Source organism: Scophthalmus maximus, chromosome 19 (assembly GCF_022379125.1).
Source record: "Scophthalmus maximus strain ysfricsl-2021 chromosome 19, ASM2237912v1, whole genome shotgun sequence".
Taxonomy (NCBI): Eukaryota; Metazoa; Chordata; class Actinopteri; order Pleuronectiformes; family Scophthalmidae; genus Scophthalmus; species Scophthalmus maximus.
In genome coordinates, this window is record NC_061533.1 from 11261251 (window position 1) to 11282894 (window position 21644).

The 21644-nt window shown below is 41.5% G+C and overlaps 1 protein-coding gene across 4 annotated transcripts in view; it reads left to right on the top strand.

The window, feature by feature from the left end:
- Window positions 1–3700: 3700 nt before the first annotated feature.
- Window positions 3701–21644, top strand: part of ntrk2a (neurotrophic tyrosine kinase, receptor, type 2a) — a 70562-nt gene continuing 52618 nt past the window's right edge. For 2 of the 4 annotated variants that reach the window (XM_035640754.2, XM_035640757.2), the window contains exons 1-12: window positions 3701–4213; window positions 6879–6953; window positions 8767–8838; window positions 9321–9389; window positions 10491–10639; window positions 18122–18255; window positions 18682–18814; window positions 19033–19104; window positions 19314–19541; window positions 20060–20086; window positions 20498–20509; window positions 21456–21493. In XM_035640754.2, the coding sequence (XP_035496647.2) occupies window positions 3975–4213; window positions 6879–6953; window positions 8767–8838; window positions 9321–9389; window positions 10491–10639; window positions 18122–18255; window positions 18682–18814; window positions 19033–19104; window positions 19314–19541; window positions 20060–20086; window positions 20498–20509; window positions 21456–21493 (1248 nt within the window). In that variant the 5' untranslated portion in view covers window positions 3701–3974. The remainder of the gene's footprint in view (window positions 4214–6878; window positions 6954–8766; window positions 8839–9320; window positions 9390–10490; window positions 10640–18121; window positions 18256–18681; window positions 18815–19032; window positions 19105–19313; window positions 19542–20059; window positions 20087–20497; window positions 20510–21455; window positions 21494–21644) is intronic. The other 2 variants (XM_035640755.2, XM_047329257.1) reach the window with 1 other exon arrangement.

A 21644-nucleotide genomic window follows, 5' to 3' on the forward strand; every position in this document is an offset into this window, starting at 1 on the left:
TCCTGATGTCAATGGGGTACTCAGGTTAGACCATTTTCTGGATGTAGGAAGGGCCTGGGCCATGCGCAGCATAGTAGGTGAGTACCAGTGCCCTGAATCAGATTCGCGCAAGGGTACAGGACGGTAGAGAAGATGGAAAAAAAGTCTTTTAGGGTGCTCACAGGGAGGTTCAACCACCTCAGACAACCACGGACCTGGAAAGGTTGGGAGAGCCCGCCAAGAGGTTAGAGGACAGAGGAAGTCAAGGGAAGAGGACAAGGTAGAGAGAGAAGTGTTTGTGGCGGAGTCAGGGGTAAGAGGGAGATAGGGCAGATGACCCGCGAGAGGAGGGAGACAGGGAGTGAAGGTTGTGACGGATAGACGGAGAGCTCAGTGGTAGAGGAGAGTTTCTGGTGAATATGAGATCTGTTTGGTTACCAGCTTTGTGAGTTGGGAGAGGGAGAGAGAGAGTGAGAAAGTAAAAGAGGATAGTTAGAATAACAGCTGAGATGTTAACTTTTTCTGTCTATGTGGAAATCACAGAGAAGAACTAGTGGGGGATCATCTCCTGTGTTAGACATGTTAGATAGGAGGATGTTCAATTCCTTCAAGAAATCCCCAAGTGGGCCTGGTGGGCGGTAGAGTACAATAATATGTATTATACAAATCACAAATCACAACATAAATTATCTCCAGGCACTTTACAGTACAAGGTTGAGACCTTACAATATTATCGAGAGAAATCTGACAGTTCCCACCACGAGATCACTGAGATAAGAAAAAGCACCCTATCTTGCAGTAATAAAGAAAAGCTCTGCCCCTTTGTCCAGATCCGTGCCAAAAGTAATCTCTCTTTCTTGGCCCATGTCCTAACCTTCCACCAAATATAATGGGAAACTGTTCGGTATTTTTTTGTTGCGTGATCCTGCAAACTAGCAAACAAACATAGGTAATGAACATGTGACAGTGAGCCAGCATGTAAAATACCAAAACCCTGAAGCTAAACAAACTAAATGGAATTCAGCTTGCTTCTTCACTATTTTATTTACATGTGTATTATCCTCATTATTATCCTATTATCCTCATGTCAAAATTGTCTGCCGTGAGAAAAGGCCCATACAGTGCTCACTTGGTCTATCTCATGTTAACAACATCTTTTTATTTTATGAATGCAGATTGTCCAAAGTTTTCCCAGCAGCCACTAGAGAGCAGCATTGTATAATTTCTCAGGACCATAACACACGGCTGGTATGCAAAGGTGAGAACAGGTGATTGTGATGCAACAACATTTGATTGTGATGCAACAATAATTATGATGCAACAACAGGTGATTGTGTTGCAATAAAAAACTGTTAATAATAATAGTGATCCATCAACTCAACAATTAAGAGATTGATCAAACATCTACCAAGAGTCTGTTATTACAGCCCTATAGTGTGATGACAATAAATCATTACGTACAGCCGTTAGGGAAATTATGACCATAAAAATATGTGATTGACAAGAAAAGACCACTCATCACACAACCAGAGACAGTTGACAGTAACACATGAGCAAAATATCATGTTGCTGTAGGGTTTAGTTACACAAAAAGAGTACACCAGCCATCTGACTTACAGAATCAATATAGTTGACTGAAAACAGAAAATGAACATTTGAATTGAATTAAATTGAATCATTTTCCAGTGGTGCCACTGCACATCTCAGACTTCATCTGTGGTCAGTTTTTGTGTCTCACAGCAACAAATGATGGAGCAACTCTCTATAGAAAAGGGACCCCTTACACAACATCACCATGTTCATTATATGTATATTTTAATCATGCCAAAACACATTTTATATGTAGTCAAATTCATTTTTATAATCCAGGTATCTGATGCTGTTTTTTGCCCACACGTTTTATGTTTTGCAGATGCTGTACAAAATCATCAAGATGTGGGCACGTGGTAATTTACAAGACACTTAAACTTCTAAGTAAAAAAAATACTGTTCACTGTTTACAAGGGGACATCCATTGTATGTAAATTATAAATAATTGGAAAGTGGTGATTTGTGATTTGCAATTAACACATCAGACATTACTTGTAATTTGCACAAGAAGCTAAATATGGCATACTATAATTTGCTCCCATTTGTGTCAAATAAATAAAAGTGCGCAAAGGTGTCGTTCAAGAGGGCAATTAGATCTCCCAAACGGCAAAAAGACCTTTGAGACAGGTTACAACCTCTGTCAAATTTCAAAAGGCACAGAGTAATTGGAATATTCGGTTTATTAGACAATGTTTTAATTGGTTCGCCCACACTGTTCCTTGCAGAGTGCGTATAGTACAGACCTGTGTCTGAGGCAGGCATCCACCAGATTGGTTCAGACACAGACAGGGCTCCATAATTACACTCCTCTATTCAGTGCACTGCCTGTGCGTCAGTGCAAACGTCATATTACAGCTGCACATGGGGGATAGGACATTGGAGGAGAGGAGAGGAGAGTAGAGGACTCCTCACAGCTGTAGTGTGTTTGGGGATCTTGCTGCTCTCAGGCAGATGGACTGTCATTCTCTGTCTCACACATGCAAGGTGAAAGACTCAGAAGAGGTATAGCTCTGTTCTTCAGTGGCTGTAAACCAGTGAAAGACGGATCAGGTGCTGTGTCAGAAATGCATCCAGCGTAATAAGGGCCGTACAGCAGCAGAGTGTCTGGCTCTACGCCGTATATTCGCCGTCCATTCTGAGATGACAGCTTATTGATTCCAGTCTGGTTTTGGCTGGGAGCCCCAAACGATTATGAAATACGGCCTAATGATTTAATAAGGTGATGCTTGGTCTAGTACACACCAGCTAAAGACTTGGTGATTGGTGATTACTCCCTCTTTTTCTCTCACTTGCTCTCTCTCTCACACATTGCATGTGCTGCTGTAGACATTACACCCACCTCTTCTCCTGCAATGGTAGCTCCACTGACAATAAGGTCTATAAGATAATTAAATATCCTATAACAAGTTGTCAGGGAAAAAAATGGAAACACTTGACTACCTAACTCAGTGATTAACAGTAGGCCTGAACAGGTCTACTCACTAAACGCCTTCCATAACAATGATATGATGATCGCAGCCACGGTGATGATGAGAATGATAATGACAATTAGAGTCTGCAAATTAATGGACCCTTATATCTCATTTATGCACATAATCTACCAGATAAATTAAATAACCTCTTGTCCACCCCCCCTCTCTCTCTCTGTGTGTGTGTGTGTGTGTGTGTGTGTCAGACAAGGACGCTCACGCATGTTGTGCTCAACTCAAGGCAAGGCCAGGTAAAGCAAGTCACCATGTACTCTGAGGAGGAACTCTAACCCCTGGCAGCCCAAACATTGACACAGATAACAGCACATGTGCTCCTGAGCACATCTCCTCCTCACCTGAACCCCCCCCCCCCCACAAGACCTGGCAAGGAGCATGTTGCCTTAGGGGGATCAATGAGGTATCACGTTGTACATGATCTGCTTTAATACTGGAAGGGCACCCGTCCCCCTTCTTCGTCTGTCCTCCCTCCTCTCTCCTCATCATCGCAGCCCAGGACTCTCCCATCCGGACTGCCACCACCACCACCACCACCCGAGAATCATCCACACACAGAGGACATTGTGTGTTGGGGATGCAACGGCCAGTGCGTGACAGCTGAGAGAGAGAGGGAGGGCGGGAGGGAGAGAGAGAGAGAGAGAGAGAGAGAGAGAGAGAGAGGGGGAGATACAGACACACACCCGTCAGTGTGGCTGTGTGATTTTGGCTGACTGGCGGGGGATCCTGGAGGACTCGATCTCTCCTTTACGCACCATTCTCGCCGTCTCGTCTGTCAGCTTCGTCTAGCCTGCGCCGCCTGCATCCAGCTGAGCACCGGGGCTGTCCGTGATTGGCGGAACCGGGGCTGATTCCAGCCAACCTGGGCCGGGTCGCGGGGCTGCTCCTCAGCGAGCCTCATAGCTGAAGTTGGCACCCGACATGAGCGCCTCGAGGGCCGGGAGCGGGGCTCTCTCTGCGGCGGGGAGGAGGTGCCTGTGGTGGTGGCTGGCGGCGGTCGGCGCGGCGGTGGTCACGGGAGAGCCGTGGATGTCCACGGGGGCGTGCAAGTCGTCTTGCTCCTGCAGCAGCACCAGGATCTCCTGCGCGGACCCGAAGCAGGGCATCAACGCCTTCCCCGTCCTGCAGAGCGAGGCGGAGATGGAGAACATCACCGACATGTGAGTGTCTCTATGCGCATCATGTTTACAAACGGGGAGACGTCGGATTCACGAGCGCTCCTCAGACACTCAGCCATCCAGGGTGGCTGCCTTTCCGACACTTAGCAAATGAAGGAATGTCATCTTCCACCTCTCCTCTGCTGACCGCGTCCGGAGCTGCAGACGAGCTGCGCGTGCTTCTTTACAATGGACCTGTGTGGATTCACCTGTTCAGATAACCACTGAAGTTTCATCCATGTACCAGCGGTTCGCCTCGGACGCGCATCATGTGCCGCCGGAACATTGCCTAACAGACTCATCACGGTGCTCCTCGGTCCGATCAACACCAGGGTGGAGACAGTCCCGCTAAAAATAAATACATCATCAGTTTATTCTAACAAACAGACTAAACCCAGTTTGTGTGCGTCCTCGCGCCTTTGTGTGTAGCCTATGCACGTGGACGGAACATCCACTGTCTAAATATTAGCACAGGCACTTCCCAAGATGGCTTTTTTAATTAATATATTTAATGAAGCACAGAAGAGGAGAAAAATCTCTATTGTTCTAATCAGTGTCAACAGTCTTTGCGTCTTGTCTCTCTGATGACTGGACGGTCCTTTCTGGGGGGCTGCTGCTGGAGCTGCTGATTCAAGATGACAAGAAATTGTGCACTGGAGATGTACAGTGTATGGGATACTTTCATGACACATCTGGCCTATTGGAATAAATTGGAACAGGTCTCAGCATTTGAACGGAGGATTAGTGCATCTAACGGCTGCAGTAGTATGATTCTTGGCAAAGATAAACGGCCTTGTGGATAATGACTTTTGTCAGAGATAAACAGCCTTCACCAGGGGCCTTGGAGAAACCTGAATGAATGAGCCAGCAATCTGGCGAAAGGCATTCACTGCTCTGCTAATGTAAACAGACAAATTACTGATGACAGTGCCACGTCTAATTCCAAACGACCTTGCCAAAGAAAAACAGAGCGACAGGTTATCATTTCTCATGTCTGTGTTAATTGGTTAGACAATCCTGACTTAATGCCATCCGTGTCTGTCTGGATGACAGAAGCCAAAATCCCCAAATCACAATAGTGCCTTTTTGACTCATAACTTGGTGATATTAAACGGGTGTGGGCTCAAAAGAGACTGAACAATACAGAGAGTTTGGGTTTTGCAGGTAGCCTAGAGCAGCCTTTCTTTAGGATTGAGAAGACAACATTTGACCAATAAAATATCTGAAAAATAACCTATTTCTTTAATTCAATACTGATTGGTGTTTAAACTAATGGACACGTTTGGGTGTAGTAAGTTTAACTCTTCCCATGTGCGCTAAGATAAACATCCAGCCAAGTGTTTATCACATGATGAAAAAACATAGATAGATATAAAGTGTGTGCATGGCTCTTGTATTTGGCAGTGTTGTTATTAATCAACATTCTTACATAAATGTGAACACCGTCTGCTTTTGTCTTCATGACTGAAACTTTCTGAATAAGATTTCTACCTTGAGAGATTTTGCCGGAATTAAATTTTAGCTGTGTGTCCATATGGTTATTATAACGTTTCTCCAATAATTGTGTTTCAAAGAATGGCTTCACACATCAGTGTTTGTGTGTTAAGCCCTCGAAAAAAATTCTGGGTCAGCTTCTTTAATTATTGAAAGGCACACATCAAATTTGATCCCTTTTTTTTTTTTTTCCCCCAGGTTTTGGGGGTTTACTTGACAATGAACCGCGGAGCCCTGACAGGAATATAAAGGAGATAGAGAATAAGTGATATGCAAGGAAGGTCGGATTTAAAATGAAGAAGTTGCGATAACATGGTCCACGTTGTGGTACAGCATCTGAGGAGTTAGACCCCGAGGCCAGCAGGGCACCCCCTTTGACATAGCTTTTATGGTCACGTGTCGTCTTCTCAACCCTCGCTTGTCAATCGTTTGACTCCCATTAATTAGAGTGTGATCATTTTGGTGTAAATTTGTATTTGAGAGGTCAAATGCAGCATATCATTTTGTATTTGAAATTGTTATCAGTGGCCCTCCACTGCCTTCAAACAATCTTGGAAATCAATGATTTGATTTAATAAGAATAGTTTTTGTTTTTGTCTGTGTTTTTGTCTGTGTGTCACCACGTGGAAAAAAAGAACATGATTGAATGATCCTGTGATTTGGGCCGAACTTACTGTGCGACTCTAAGACACAGGGTCGCTGCAGGGCGCTGTGCTGCGACGGTTACAGCACGTTCCTTCTGAAGGAGAGCGTGTTCCCAGTTCACTCTGGAGGTTTTGTTTAGTCAAAAATGTTCAGACATCCGATCCCGAAGCTGTGAAATTTGAAAAACACACGTGTCGTATTTCAGAACCTGTTCACACAGTTGTACTTGTTCACAAGAGGGAGTGGCCTGCACTCATCTCCTGTTGGCCCTTAAAAACTGACGGGTCAAGTGCCTTGCTCAGGCGCAGCTGCGTGAGGGAAAGAGCTGGAGCCTGTGTCTCTCTCCACCAAGAAAAACAACTACCTGCTCCTCCTTTGTCCCATATATCAGCTGCGGTCCTTCAGGAGTTAATGCTGAATGCTAATTATATGGCCTTATTATGTCCCTTTGTCTTGTTGAAATGTTTCTGTTTACGCTTTGTTCTGTTAACAAAGGAGTCTTCTGACACACACTTGTATCTCCTGACAGTTACATCGCCAACCAGGGCAGCTTCTCCTCCATCAACGACAAAGACCTGCAAAACTACAAGAATCTCAGGAACCTGTGAGTCTTCAGTGGCATTTATTCACGAGGAAAACCCCTCTGAGGGATTGTGATGGACCCATTTGCTAAAAACTGATGGCACACAAAGTTAGTGGTTAGATCCCCAGCTCCTTCAGTCCGCATTCTGAAGTGTCTTTGGGCAATACACTGAACCCCACAGCCGATTAGGGCAGCATCTTAATAGGCAGCATATTAAAAACATTTTAATAATTTTCCTGCAGTATCTCTGAACTTACTCAGCTTGTTATTGTCCAATATATGAAACATATTGATTTACTCTGCTTTTACTAAACATTCTCACTCTCTGCGTTTAGATTGTCGTGTCTGTTGATTTAAAATCCTATTGTGTTTATCGCTTTGTGCCTGGCGGTTTGAAATGTTATGCTGAGCTTCTCTGTTTCATTCTATTTCTTAATTTAAAAACAAAAACAGACAACAACCATTCACAGCATTTTTACTTCCATTTTGCTAATCTGTTGAAAAGGCACTTCCCAGTTTTCCAGCCAACATCCCATTTTGTAGACAGATTAGTGCAAAGTACCTTACGCACTGCAAGTGTATAAATGCTTTTAAATGTGCTTTGATCCAGTGTGAAGAAACCTATAAGTGCAAACAGGATGAGTGTGGTGTTTGAGGACATCCGTCCTGTGTCCAAGAAAATATTTAACACACAGTTACACCCTGTGTAGTGTTAATATTTTATAATATGTCATACTAATATTTCATAGTTTGAATTTTTACAGTGTTACGTATCACCTTTTTTTAAATGGTGAAATCAAAATCCAAGTAATTTCAGACATGGTCAATCGCAGAACATTATTTGTGACTTCATCAGATATGATACAGATCCACCTCGACCGATGAAGGGCACACACTCTCTGAGCTCCTTGTTTTAACAGTGCTGAATAATGTGCAGTTCACATGAATAGGTTTTCATTTGTTATACTTATGTCCAGAGGATTAAAGTGCAAATTGTTAATTGATTCAAAGATAATTGTTTCAGTAATTTTTTTAAGCCAAAACAGGTTTCCACCTGCTGTATTGTCTGCTATTCTTCGTCATATATCAGTGAAAAGTAGATTTAGTCATTGGGTTTTGGACTGTTGTTTGAGCAAAACAAGACAGTTCATCATGTGCTTGCGTTAAAAAAGAAATGCCATTACTGTTTACAAAAATGATCACCGCTGGCAGCCATGTTTATATCATTTCCGGTGGAATCATTTGTTTAAACGTAGCTTTGCACAAGATGAACTGATTATTGGTTACTTCCCTGGTGCATAACAACCATCCTGTGCTGCTGTCAGTTTATTTAACACTTAATTATACACTACAGACCTGTACTCATGTACAACAAGTCATTGAAATAAAACGACAGCATTGGTTGTTTGTCCATGCCCTTTGAAATGACACACAGTATGTTGCTCTACTTGGGAGGGCAGTCGCTAATATATAGTATCTGTACCCAAAATGTCAGTCCTTTGTTTTGGCTTTTGTAACTTAAATATAAGATTCCACTGTCTAATAAGTCACGTGTCATGACAAATTTAGAATTTGTCACTAATGTTCATAAATTATCTATTTATGCTTTATTTATAAGAACTGAATTCAGGTTGCCTGGTTGTGAAAATGTCCTTTTGCTGATTTATATCCTCCTCTAGTGTGACTTAAAGAGTCATACGTGTCCTCAGATTTCATAGAGCAGATCAGAATTCAGTATTTTTTTTTTTGCTGTTGCTGACGATGCGGTTGTTGTTGATAATTGCACTGTTTATGGCGATATTGATGATGCTATTATATATATTTTTTTTGTTAGAACGGTGACCAACAGCAGGCTTACGTATGTATCGAAGCTGGCTTTTCAAAACAACATCAAGATACAGTACTTGTAAGTACAAACACTTCTTATGAATCTGTGATATATACTTAATGCTTTCTATTGATGTGACAGCTGTGCGGCCATTACTCATCACTTTGAGAAAGTAATTTGTGTCACTATTAAAATGCACTTATCTTTTGAAAACTTGTTTTGAATTCATTCATTTATTATAAAACTTTTCATTTATACCAATAGATAAATAATTGGTTTCACAACACATCAAGATTGGTACAGATAAATTACTATAGAGAGTAACTGGCCGCATCAAACTGGAACATAATTTAAGTTTGATGCTTATTACACTGATCAAATGCATCACTCATGATTAATTGTCAGAGGAGGAGAAAAACGTTTTGATGAGAGGAAATGATTCACGCTTTTTGTTGCACATAAAAATGTAGGCTACTGTTTGCTGCTGTAACACCAACCTAACATTTTGTTGTGGTATTAAAAATCCAATCTCATTCGCTGATTTTTGATTTGATTTCCAGGAATCTGAAAGATAACAACCTGTCCTCACTTTCCTGGAGAATATTCAGACACCTCAACATGTCTTACCTGTGAGTTCAATGTCTGTCTGTCTGTCTCTGTCTCTGGTTTACCCCCAGTTAACATCACACTGTACACATAGACCAACAGCATCTGTGGCGTCACCTGTAGGTTTCTGGTGTAATGATTTGAAGCTTTGAGTTGGGTTTTCCTGCAGCCAATAATATTTGTTTTTAGATTAAGACTGAGGCAGCAGGATGGAGAGATTAGCTGAAGTGACAGTTAACCACCAGGGCTCAATGTGATTGGATATGACCTCAATTAAGTAAAGGGTAAACTTGCCTGCCATACATACCTTTTCCTCAGTCTCCCATTAGTGTAATGAAGCAGGAATGGAGACACTAAGATTAATACTTATTTTGGACGTTTCAGTCCAGTGCCGTGCAAAAGCACAAGCGCAAGACATGTGCGAGGTGAATTGAAAGAACTGCATCTTAAAGGAATAGTTCAGCATTTGGGTAATACTATTTTAAGCTCATTCATTTATGTTCTTCTCACTAGAGTGAGGTGGGAAGGTCAATGCCACTTTTGTCTCTCTGTTACATATAAAGCTGGAAATAGGCTTAGCTTAGCATAAAGACAAAACTAACCTAACAGCACAAACCTTGTAAAATATGTACCAAAACTAAAGTTTCAAAATGTCAAGTTGTTGTTATGTGCTGGGCAGTTACTTGTCTGAGGGCAGTGACTCTCCGGAGTGTCCACTGGTTGCTTGGCAGCCTCCGGGTGACGACAACACTCCAGTTAACTGTTAACAGCCGAGAACTAGTCATAGACACGTAGGCCCATAAAACCCATCATTATTTTTTTCAACCTTGGGTTTTGCTTGGATAACATGATCGAGATATATCTTCTCAACAAATACGTTTCAAGTTATAACTGCTGGCTCTAGCTTCATATCCAACAGACGGACATGAGAGTGGTAACAATTGTCTCATCTAACTCTGATCAAGAGAAAATTTTACAAAATCTCAAACTGTTTTTTAATACAATTAAGCTGTTACTTTTAAAATCTTCAGCGAAGGTCTTTCACTCCACTAGTCACTGGGTTCGTGATCTCTTTTGTGTGTGTGTGTGTGTGTGTGTGCGTGTGTGTGTGTGTGTGTGTGCAGGATCCTGTCAGGGAACCCTCTACACTGCTCCTGTGAGAACATGTGGATCAAGCTGTGGTTAGGGGAGGAAGCAGATAATCAGGAGCTGCACTGCATTGAGGATGGAGGAGAACGCAAGCTGCTGTCCACACTGACACTGCCTAACTGTGGTGAGGACGCACACACACACGCACACACACACGCACACCAACACACACACACACACACACACACAAACAGCCACTTAGTAAGGAGCTGGAGAAGACTTTTAAAGGTGTAGCAGAGAGGAAAGCAATGTAGCACAAGGGGGAAATCTGCAATTTGTCCTCAAGAGAAATGTTCCATTAACATGTGTGTGAATGTAAATGGATCCTGTGCTTTGGGTGCGTGTGTTTGCATAAATCAGTACGTCTTCAAGTGCAGGGCATGTACTGTACTAAATTTGCTATTGGAAGACAAGTGATTTGTAAGTTCCCTTGGGGTGTTGCCAGGAATGAATGACGATAGAAAGAGAAGTTTGTTGTTAAACCTAAACATTTTTTAAAAAGACTTATTAATGCTGTGTGCAGCCTGGATTATTGAGGGAGGTTGGCAGCTCCATCTTACCTTGTCAAGGTAAAATAGGTTAGCCTTATTGTGCGAGCTTTCCAAATGCACATCCAAATTTGTGAGATTTCCCCCCATGAGAATATGTTCCACATATTTTATCACCTTCCACTACAAGGCTCTTGCTGTTATTTACGACACAGCCATAGTCATCATATATTCAAAGTAATCCCAAATGGGACTCTGTCGCTTTCTGCCAACTTTTGCTGCCGCCATGATGCCAGTCGTAGCCAGATTGGCCACACATCCGGGATTGAACGGTGCTGCATGCTTCTGCGATGGCAAACAACAGCTGCCATAAGACTGGCACAGCTAAGAAATTGTAAGATTTCTTATCTAACCAAAATACTAGTCTCACATTATTAAATAAATTAAGAACTAAGAAAATTTTGGGCTGCTTTAATTTTGTAATCATATTTAATTAGAATTTGCTATCATATAAAAACTTGTTTAACTTTTTTTGACCTCTGCCATAGAAATTAAGGGATTCGGTCAGTTTGTCTGTTTGTTTGTGTTGAGGATTATTCAAAAAGTTATGGACAAATTGCATGCACATTTTACCAAAGATAGGTCTCAGCCAATCCAGATCCGAATATGGATCCAGGAATTTTTTTAAGGAATATTCACTATTGTCAGATAGGGCAAAACTTTTGGGAATGCTTTGTTTCAGTAATTTAAACTGTTTTTCCACAACTAGTTTGGGTTCATCATTTTTCATTGAAGATACTAGCAGTGATGCACACAGGCCCCTGCTTTTATAGAGGGCTTTAAAATACAAATAGATTGCTACTGGTTTTCACTGAAAGGGCAACGACACTGAAGAGGCTGACATGGTCTGCGTCTTGTAGGGATTTTACTCATATGATGCATAGATTAGCTGTTAGACAGAGTCAAGAGGAATGTGTAACATACTGAGTAGTGTGTGTGTGTGTGTGTAGAGTGACAGGTTGTGTCATCTTATAGACTGGTTACAGTCATCGGAGACATTTGCTTGTACCTGCAGAAAGGTCACCGTACAGGACATTATAGAATTATAGAAGCAGAACGATATTAAGCTCAGAGTGAGTGTGAGTGTCAAAGATGCTGAGTGTGGAAAATTCAACCCATGCAAAATAGTAAAATTAAATTTTATAAAGAGCATTTGCACCCTGTGCTATAGCGCCAGGTCCTACATTACCTGCTGTCACACAGTAGAGTCAATTACCTTTTTTTCTTCATCATCATTTATCAGCCGACAAGGAAATAATTGTTTCTCGATTTACGGACCTCAAAACTACTCGTATAGCTATAATGACATTGTTGTGAGAATAGGAGGCAATTTTCACATATTGATTGTGATAAATTTAGAAATTATTTTTTTTAATCTGCAATGAAACAGTAATACTGTGTCTACAAACCAGAAAATATTTTGAAACCTAAAAAACTCCATACCCTGGAGACCCCTTGAACGAGAACCTGCCAAAGTGCTGTGTACAGTGTCAAGCTTACCAAGAAGCCTGCTGCCACTCAGACTTCCACTAACCACAAACTATTAATATGTTTGCTAAAGAGAGTCTTTATCTTGCTTGAATGTATAAATGTCAGCAGTTAATTGATGCTTTATTCTTACCGTCTTCACTGTATATTGTAACTCCTGCATGCATTTTTAATGAATCTCTCTATTTTGGACTATCTTCTATTCATAAACAGGGTCAGATTACAGCTTGACCTGACAGTGAAAGTCTGAGCCTGTTCTGCTGAAAAAAAATCTCTCCAAACGATTTTTTCATGTGCACAGATCTGGCGGAGATGTACATCCAGTAATAATTCAGAGCTAAGCTTGACCCCAAGTTAACAAATGAAACTTTGATTGTTCCATCCCTTAAGGAAATAAGCACAGTCAGATCTGATTTGTTACTGTAAAGTGACATGAAATACCCACGTCATGTTTGATTTGAAATTATAAAGCACACAACAAAAGACATCAGAAAAGCTTTATAGGCCTCAATAGAAATATAATGTCGTTTTTGTCTCTGAAATGCCAAAACATGAATCTCTTTTTTTGCATCTCTGTCGGTGACAGTGCAAATGATCTGGTCATAAATAGCTCGGGGACGAACAGGACACAAACAATAAGATGGGTTGCAGGAAGCTAACGATGTCATTGATAACTCCTATTGATCTGTCCCCTCTGCCTCCCCTCCACTAGTTGAGAGGTTGTTTTTTGGCATTAGGATCTGTGGAGAGGTGGTCAGGGGACCCCCTGGCAGAGTGACATATGAGGAGGAGGACATGGTGGGGCAGGGGTGCCAAATAATGCCCCGGGGTTAACAGTGATACATCAAAAGTCCTCTCAGTCTGGCCAAACTGCAGGCCTCTGTCGTTTCTGTTTTGCCTCTCGGCTGTGCCTCCTCTTTATTACTCATTTTCCATCTGTCTGTCTGTTTCACGTGTAACTGTTCCTCCTTCTGTATGGCTGAACATTTCTGAGTGACATACGAGGAAGGCACAAAGGAGAGGAAGTACCCATTGATGCCCTCGGGCTGATACTAACTCTCAGGCCACCCACATATGTCTCTCTCTCTCTGTGTGTTTCTTTCTGTGGACTGTTTACTGCTGGAGCTCCACTCAAAAAGCTGGCTGGCAAACACAGGCTGTTCCCACTGCTGACAGACAGAAAACTTGACTAAATAGTGCTGCTGCGATGCCACTGCAGTCCCACGCCTGTGCAGTATGAAAAAAATCACAATATGAAGAATCACAAAAATGTCGGGGACCAAGCAGCTGCAGGTGTAGAAACACTCCCACTCCGTTGTTAACAGGATGATGAAAAACAATAAAATACCTCATAAAACTTCTCCACTCTTGTTTAATTCCCTATAATGACCGTCCCTTAAGTTGCACAATTACTTTAGCTCACAAAGATCAGGAAATCACAACCATTACTTTTAAAGGTGTTGTGGGTAGAAGTAGCTGCTAAATGGTCCAAATGGCATAAATGCTAATTATTGAAACCAGCTGTCCTGATAAAAGGTGCTGTGGAAACGACAGCAGATGGATTACAAGGTCTCTCCTGGTCACATCGCAGCACTGGTGCACTCCGTCTTCATCTGTCTTCATCTGTCTTCCCGTCTTTTTGTTTGGGTCTTGGTCACTTCATTTGTTTAGCTGGAGTGACCGTCTATTAGACCCCTTGGCCCCTTTGTAATCCCTCCTTTTTTGTCTGTTGGTCGTTCGTTATGTATTTCTTTCAATTAGATTAAATTATATAACAAGACACAGAAGCAATCACACTAAACTTAAAACCAACACAGTAGCTCAGTGCAGATTGAGACAGATTAGGTTGAGTAGGTTCATGTCTTGGCTTTTTGTGAACGGAACAAGCGGAAAAAGAGAAAACCATACCTGGTTAAAACTAATCAGTGAACAGTCTTAGCAGGAAAGGGAAGAAAGTTATTACCATGGTTTTCAAATATGTAGACCATCTGTTGAGAAACCATACAATACTGTGGATTTTAGATTTTATAGTAGATCACGGGTCATTTGTTTGACTAAATCAATTTATAGCTGAATAAGATCAGTTAAAAAAAAAATGCAAGAGAGTTCATTCTGAGTTTCAACGCTGCTCAGCTGGTCCTGACTCTCATTGTCCTCATGAAATCTTTTAGGAGAAACTATTTATTGAATCTTTTTCACAATGTGCAGACAGCCTTTGCTGTTCTCGAACAATGCAGAGGCCAGTTCGGGGACACATTTTTGTGTTGTGTGACTCTCCAACTGCTCCGCTCCTTGTTGTATGTTCGACAAAAAATGTCTCTCGCTTCTTGTCGGAAATCATGGTGTCTCTAGTGTCGTGGAAGTATGTAATATATACATAATATATGCGAGCACTATTCTTATCATCACAATGGACGTGGCTATTGTTGCCTGTCACAAGAGCAGACAACAAAGACACCTCGTCACCAGCAGTGACGGTGAAGTGTGCTGTGGGGCGTATCGTGCGGAGGTTTCAATCCAGAGTTTTCCTTTCAAATGTGAGCTGTGAGCAGCTATTCAGCGCCACATCACCGGGGCACATCCTTGATGCCGTGCTTGTAATTCATATCCCATTCATGGTACATGGTGAATGAAGCAAATCTGGATTCAAGGGGTGTCAAGAACTGGAAAATACAGTATTCAGTGCAAATGAGACATAATCTTCACATATTCATTCTTTTAGGTTAGATAAGGTGACTTTTTCATGGTTACCATTTTGTCCGATTCTCTACCTGTAAAAATGAATAACTTTTTCCTGAAATCTTAGAAAATAAAAAGTACAATTGGAGAAAATTTTAACTGATAGCTGAATGTTCAGGGCACATGTCATCTATCTTGAAAATGATACAAATTAAAAAATAAGCAGTTATAATTAATTTCTATTACACTCTATTTTATGTGTATAACAACAACATACATCACTCAAAGCACTTTACATTGAGCAAGTACTTGGTGAAAGCGGAGAGGAAAAACTCCCTTTGGTGATTTGCTTTTGATTTCATGACTTACTTCTCTATTAAAACAACTCCACCCCATTTTCTGTGGAGCCATGTGGAGGCTGAAAAAAAGCCTGTTTACCTTTCAGTACAAATCTAGAGTGACACTTTAACCCGGGAGGCCAGGCCCTCTTTTTGAAGTGGCGGTTTCTTGTTGGAAATTCAATCGGTTGACTATAACGTGGCACAAAAGGACCAAAAAGACACTCGACACAACTACAAAGAGAATCATGAGGAAAGACAAAACAACCACAAAGAGCCACAAAACAACTGCAAAATAGCACCAAAGTGATGCAAAACGACTGCAAAGAGACACCGAGTAAACGGACAGCGACGTTGAGTAAAGACTCAAAGGACATTGGAAGTAGTAGTTTAAAAAGTCAATGTTTTAATACAAGCCATACCAATCACGTGGTGATTGATTCAGATGGATCAGTTGATACGAGCTCAGAATCTGTCATGATTTCAATTAGGAGAGATGGCTGGATGAAGAATAATGAGTTATTACAGATTTTACAGAATGATATAATGACAAAGTCTTGGTAGACTCTTTGGCACTTAGACTCCGTGGTGAGATATTGTAGTCGAGGGCATTGGTCCTGAGCAGAGGCAGAGTAAATCCCCCCGTCGAGTCCAGACACTGGTGGCGATGGTGGTTGATGACTTGCGGAGTTGATGGAGAGAAGAATCTGATGACTCTGCAAAGAGTAGGCGGTTACGGGGAGGTGGAAGGTGGAGAGAGAGAATTCATGATTTAGACAGACAGCAGCAAGATGATAGGCTAACAAGGCAGGTGTGTAGCAATGCTAATGGACAGATAAGACCAGCTGATGAACAGCTGATCGCCACAATGACTACCCAGGGAAGTGACTGGAAGTGCAGATGCATGAGAGGATGAAAGGCAGGATGAATGAGAATTAAAGTCGTCCTTCACTCCATTGAAAGATTGTATGTGTTGGCTCAGTAACACGTAAAGCATGGAAGTTCATTCTTCACTACTAAAAAATTGTCCGTCAAAACAGTTCCAACACGAAGTCCATGTTCGGTCATTTTCCTGATATTCACTGCTGTATACGAAATCAGAACAACTCCTGAGCCTTATCGATTTCATTTTTCTGAAGTCAAACTTGATAAGATGCCATCAGTGCTGAGTATTCCCCGTCTCCCTTGCCTGTATGCTTTGGCATTTACCCCCTGTTTTTTCAAGCTCCGTATTCCTCAGATATTGCTTGACGGCTGCTACAGCTGGATCCTCTGAGTGCGTTAATCGTGTTTCAAATGAGAACAGCCGCATAAGTGGAGCCAAATATACGACTAGTTGCAGGTAGATTCATTTTACTGGTTTATGTCAATCCCCCATAGGCATCATAGGGTGTAGCTGTGTGTGTGTGTGTGCAGATGGCTGTGGTGGCAGTGGAAAACTGATTTACTTAGAGTCTGTTAAGATATGTGGTTGTGATATGGCTGCTGGCCTGCCATCACTGAAGTGACTGTTTTTTTAGTGGGTCTTGTGGTGATTGAGTGGGTTGCCGTAGTGATAAGTGGGTTGCCCTGGTGATAAGCACTCTGCCGATGGACAGGAGAGGTTGGAAGAGGAGGGGAGAAGGGGAAAGGAGAGGGTTTTGATAAGAAATATGTCCAGTTTCATCTGTAGTAGCTGTTGAAACCATTTCTTCTCGTCTCCCATTTTCTTCTTTTTGTTCTCTTTGCCTTAACCTCGGCACCATTTTATTATTCTCTTTTCATCTTTTTGTTATGTCTCTACATATTTTTCTTCATGCCTCCTTCATTTCTCTTGTCTTCTCTTCTCCTCTCTTCTTCTCACTTCCTCCATTCTTCACCGATGATGCTATTAGACAGGGGACATGGGCGGCAAGACTCTGATTAAGTCTGATTGGTCATGCTCAGGTCACCTCTTGGTCAGCACAGCACTGTACACGCACACACACACAAACACACACACACACACACACACACACACACACATGCGCGTAGTGTCACCATTGTCTTTGCTTTGACAGAGGCTTCAGACTCTGTCCAATCAATTTAGTACTTGGGCTGCTGAAGACATGCACTAGTAATCAGTGTAACCATCACTGTGTTTGAACTGTGCCTCTGTCTGACTGTTTGATTGAAGTTACTGTGCTTAAATGCAAGTGTGTGTGTGTGTGTGTGTGTGTGTGTGTGTGTGTGTGGGAGAGAGAGAGATTGAATTGGAGGTCTGTCTTTGTGTGCATTTCTTTTATAGTTTGTGTGTGTGTGTGTGTGTGTGTGTGTGCGTGCGTGTGTGTGTGCGTGCGTGTGTGTGTGTGCGTGCGTTCGCGCGTGCGCGTATGTGTGTTCCAGCTCTTCCACTCGTATTGTCGAGGTTGTTACGTGCCTTGTGTTTCAACTGAAAGGACAAGAGTTGGCCGTGAATCCTAAATTTGCTTTTCTTTCCACCCCCCATCCCCCAACCCTACCCCCTCTCTCAATCATTACTATATCCTCTCTCTGTCCTCCTCATCCTTCTCCCCACTCCCTGGTTGTATGTAGAGGTACCCATGGCAACGCTGAGCCCAGTCAAAGTGAAAGTAATGGAAGGGGAAAACGTTCAGCTGTCCTGCACGACCTCCGGTGTGCCCTCAGCTGAGCTGATATGGAACATGACATTGGTCACCAACTATGTGGTAAGACACACACACACACACACACACACACACACACACACACACACACACTCACAGACACGCACACTTTTTGGTCCTTTTTGGACCACATAAATAAAGGTCATCCTTTTCATAGCCAAAATTTTAATATTTTGGTTTGTTTTATCACTTTTAGATGACTCAATTAGTCAATGAATTAATTATCTAATCCATAGAAACACATTTTCGACAATTGCTAAATTGTCGGTCATTTTGGCTTTTCTTTGCCATTTACTCTCAGTTGCCAGTTTATTAGGTATACCTTGCTGTTGAATTGTATTGTGTTACTCTTATGGTTGTTTCTAGCATTTACTCTCTCCATGGTGATATAAATACTTTGGAAAAATAGGAGGTAGACGTCTCAGTAAAATGCTTCATGCTGATATTTGGTTGTGTTTTTGCACTCAGATCGAGACATCAGGCCAGATTTCATTGCTGCGACTGTCCAACCTGTCATCGATGGACCACAACAGCAAAATTAGCTGCATAGCTGAGAACATTGTTGGAGAGAAGGAATCCGCTCTGCTGCTGGATATACTTTGTAAGTTAACCCTGATGTAAACAATGCTGGTTTAAGGTAGATTATGTGTCAAACTTCTTGTTTGTGAAGTAAAGTCTTAAAAAACTGAATTATTAGCTGGAGAAGACAACTCTCACCTTTTTGCATGCTCATTTTTCCTAAGAATTTCTCGCTTTCCTTATCCTGCTTTCTGTCTTCTGTGTGCATCTTGAACTCTCTATTACCTCGACTACCCTCAGTTCCTCCCAAAATCACTAAACTGGGTGATGCAATCCCAGACCATCACTGGTGCATTCCCTTCAGCATAGCAGGTAAGAAAGGTCTCCACGTGATTTCGATTTTTTGTGATTTTCTGTGATTTTACAAGTTCTCAGCAAGATGAACCTTCCCTAAATGTTGATTCGTGTCACTGTATGTATTAATCACAAAAGTGACACCATAAACAAATATTCATGTAATTTGATTAAAGAACATGAAACCAATGAACTCAATTTTTGTCTGGTCTTAAAAACCTTTCCAGGAAATCCAGAGCCGCAGTTGCAATGGTTTCTTGATGATAAGGCGGTGACGGAGGACTTCTACATCATGACCATGATCCATGACATCACAGAGAGGGAGTACCACGGCTGCCTGCAGCTGGACAGCCCCACACACCTCTTCAATGGGAGGTACAGGCTGGTGGCTCAAAATATATACGGGTCAGACCAAAAGGAGGTGGAGGCTCACTTCATGACCAGGCCCTGGGATGGTGAGGACCAACACAGCACCATGTTTCATACTCAGTTTTCACATAATTGTCACCAAGATACACCATTACAATACAAGCTATTTTAAAATGTCACCCTGGTCTCTACAAGACTGTGACTGTAGGATCGATCAGATTCTTGAAGTAGTCTGATTGGAGTACATACATTTCCTTTTTTTTCTCATTTCTAGTTCTTTTTTTTTTTTTTTCTTGCAGCCGTTGCAAGCTCATAAAAAAATAATGATTAAATTGAAGTAATCATCACTTTTACAGTTACTACATGTGCTGTTTGAAGATGTAAAAAGTGTTTGTGTCAGGGATAAAATCAATAAAGACAAAAATGTATAGTGAAACATTGCTGGACTACTAGCAGCTTGAGAGGAAAAGGAGAAAGTCAGATATTTGTAATTTCTAATACCTCTATATAGCTTTAATCCATTGTCCAGATACTATCTATTTAATATTTGACCAAAGGAAGCATTCATCGGATTACAACTTTTTGTTCCTTTCATCATGTGCAGGAACGGAGACGGAGCCTTACTATTATGGTGTGTATCATTTTTTTGTCAAATGTTTTAAATCACGTCAGGTTTTGAACCCATTGTGTGAGTGTTTTCACAACCATGTTTTTTATGATGAAAATCTCATCCGTTTCATTAATTACAACAAATCACATTTTAGAAATATTTATTTCAAGTTGTTGGGTGCGTTACACACAGCCCTACATTTGAAATCATTACCATTATCCACACTGTGAAGTGTGCATGTTGAATATATGTTGTCTGTTGCTTTGTGGTTGTGTCTTCAGTATGCTTTTGGAACAAGCTCAGAGAATAGGCACGACAGCTAATATTAATATTGTGAGGTGCATGTCAAAGAATTGACAGTTGAAAGATGTTGATATGTTTGGTAGCTAATTTTTTCTTGTGTCTTTCTCCAACACCTTCTCCCTCCTGCAGAAGTGACCACAGGTACTGCCATCCCTAATCTACATCCATCACAGTTGAATTAATTGATTTAGCCCAACCTTATTTACTGTTGCAACATCTGTCAAACCTTTATATGCCTTGCACTGCACATTTTACAATCGTTAATGTTGGCAAATTTGCCATCAAAATTCTTAATAATTAAAAAAAAAAAAAAATTCAGTCAGAGGAAGAAAAAGGCAGACTTCTAACTTCAGTTTTTATCAATTGTAGCTAGCCTGTTCATTACCCAACATTAATTTGATGAGTTGGTTGAAAATGCTGCCTCGTGGCTCATTTTATTATAACGTTTCCAGCCGACTCATTTTAAAATGACAGCCCTGTTAAAAGGGTCTTAATTAGCACTTAATGGCAACATACATAATAGTGTGATTGAATGCGGAAACTAAAGGTGCATGTTCCTGGCTAAAGGTCAACACTCATGATTCCTGTGTGAGGAGCTATAGTTAGCACAAGTATTGTAAGCATGATCGGGATAAACTAGCTGTTTAACTTACATACGTACACACGTGAGAGGTTTGAAGATGGGGTTGCAAAGCTGGACAGAACCGCTAAAGTTTCACAATGTAGCCAGAAAATTAAGTCATATGGTGTAGTAATAATTATAGACATGATCCACAGCTTATTTACGCTTGCCAATCATTCGTCATCATTATATTGCCCCTTACACACCACTCGAATGCTGGGCCTAGATATAGTTGCTTAACTGAGATTTCACAATTGCTGAAAATACTATAAAATGCAAACCACCTTGAACTAAATTCACCCCCTGAGCAAGCCGTTCAGTGTTAACAAAAGCAGATGAACAATGAATTATATATTATGCATATATTACATGAGTACAACACTGACCTTCACTTGGTCACACATCACTACTTGAGTGGCTCTTCATCTCTAATTATTCTTCTCGCTCTCTCTCTTTCCTGCATAGAAGAACCCCCTGTAGATCCACCCGAGGACAGAGTCGCTGTAAGTCACTTCTCACTCTTGACTACCAGAACCTGGTTTTGGTCACTTATTTACCTGTCAAGAAACACCTGAGTTGGATCTGTTTTATTTTTATTTTAGAAGTAACTGAATGAATATAGATCCTAACAGTGACGATACAGCAGTACTTGAG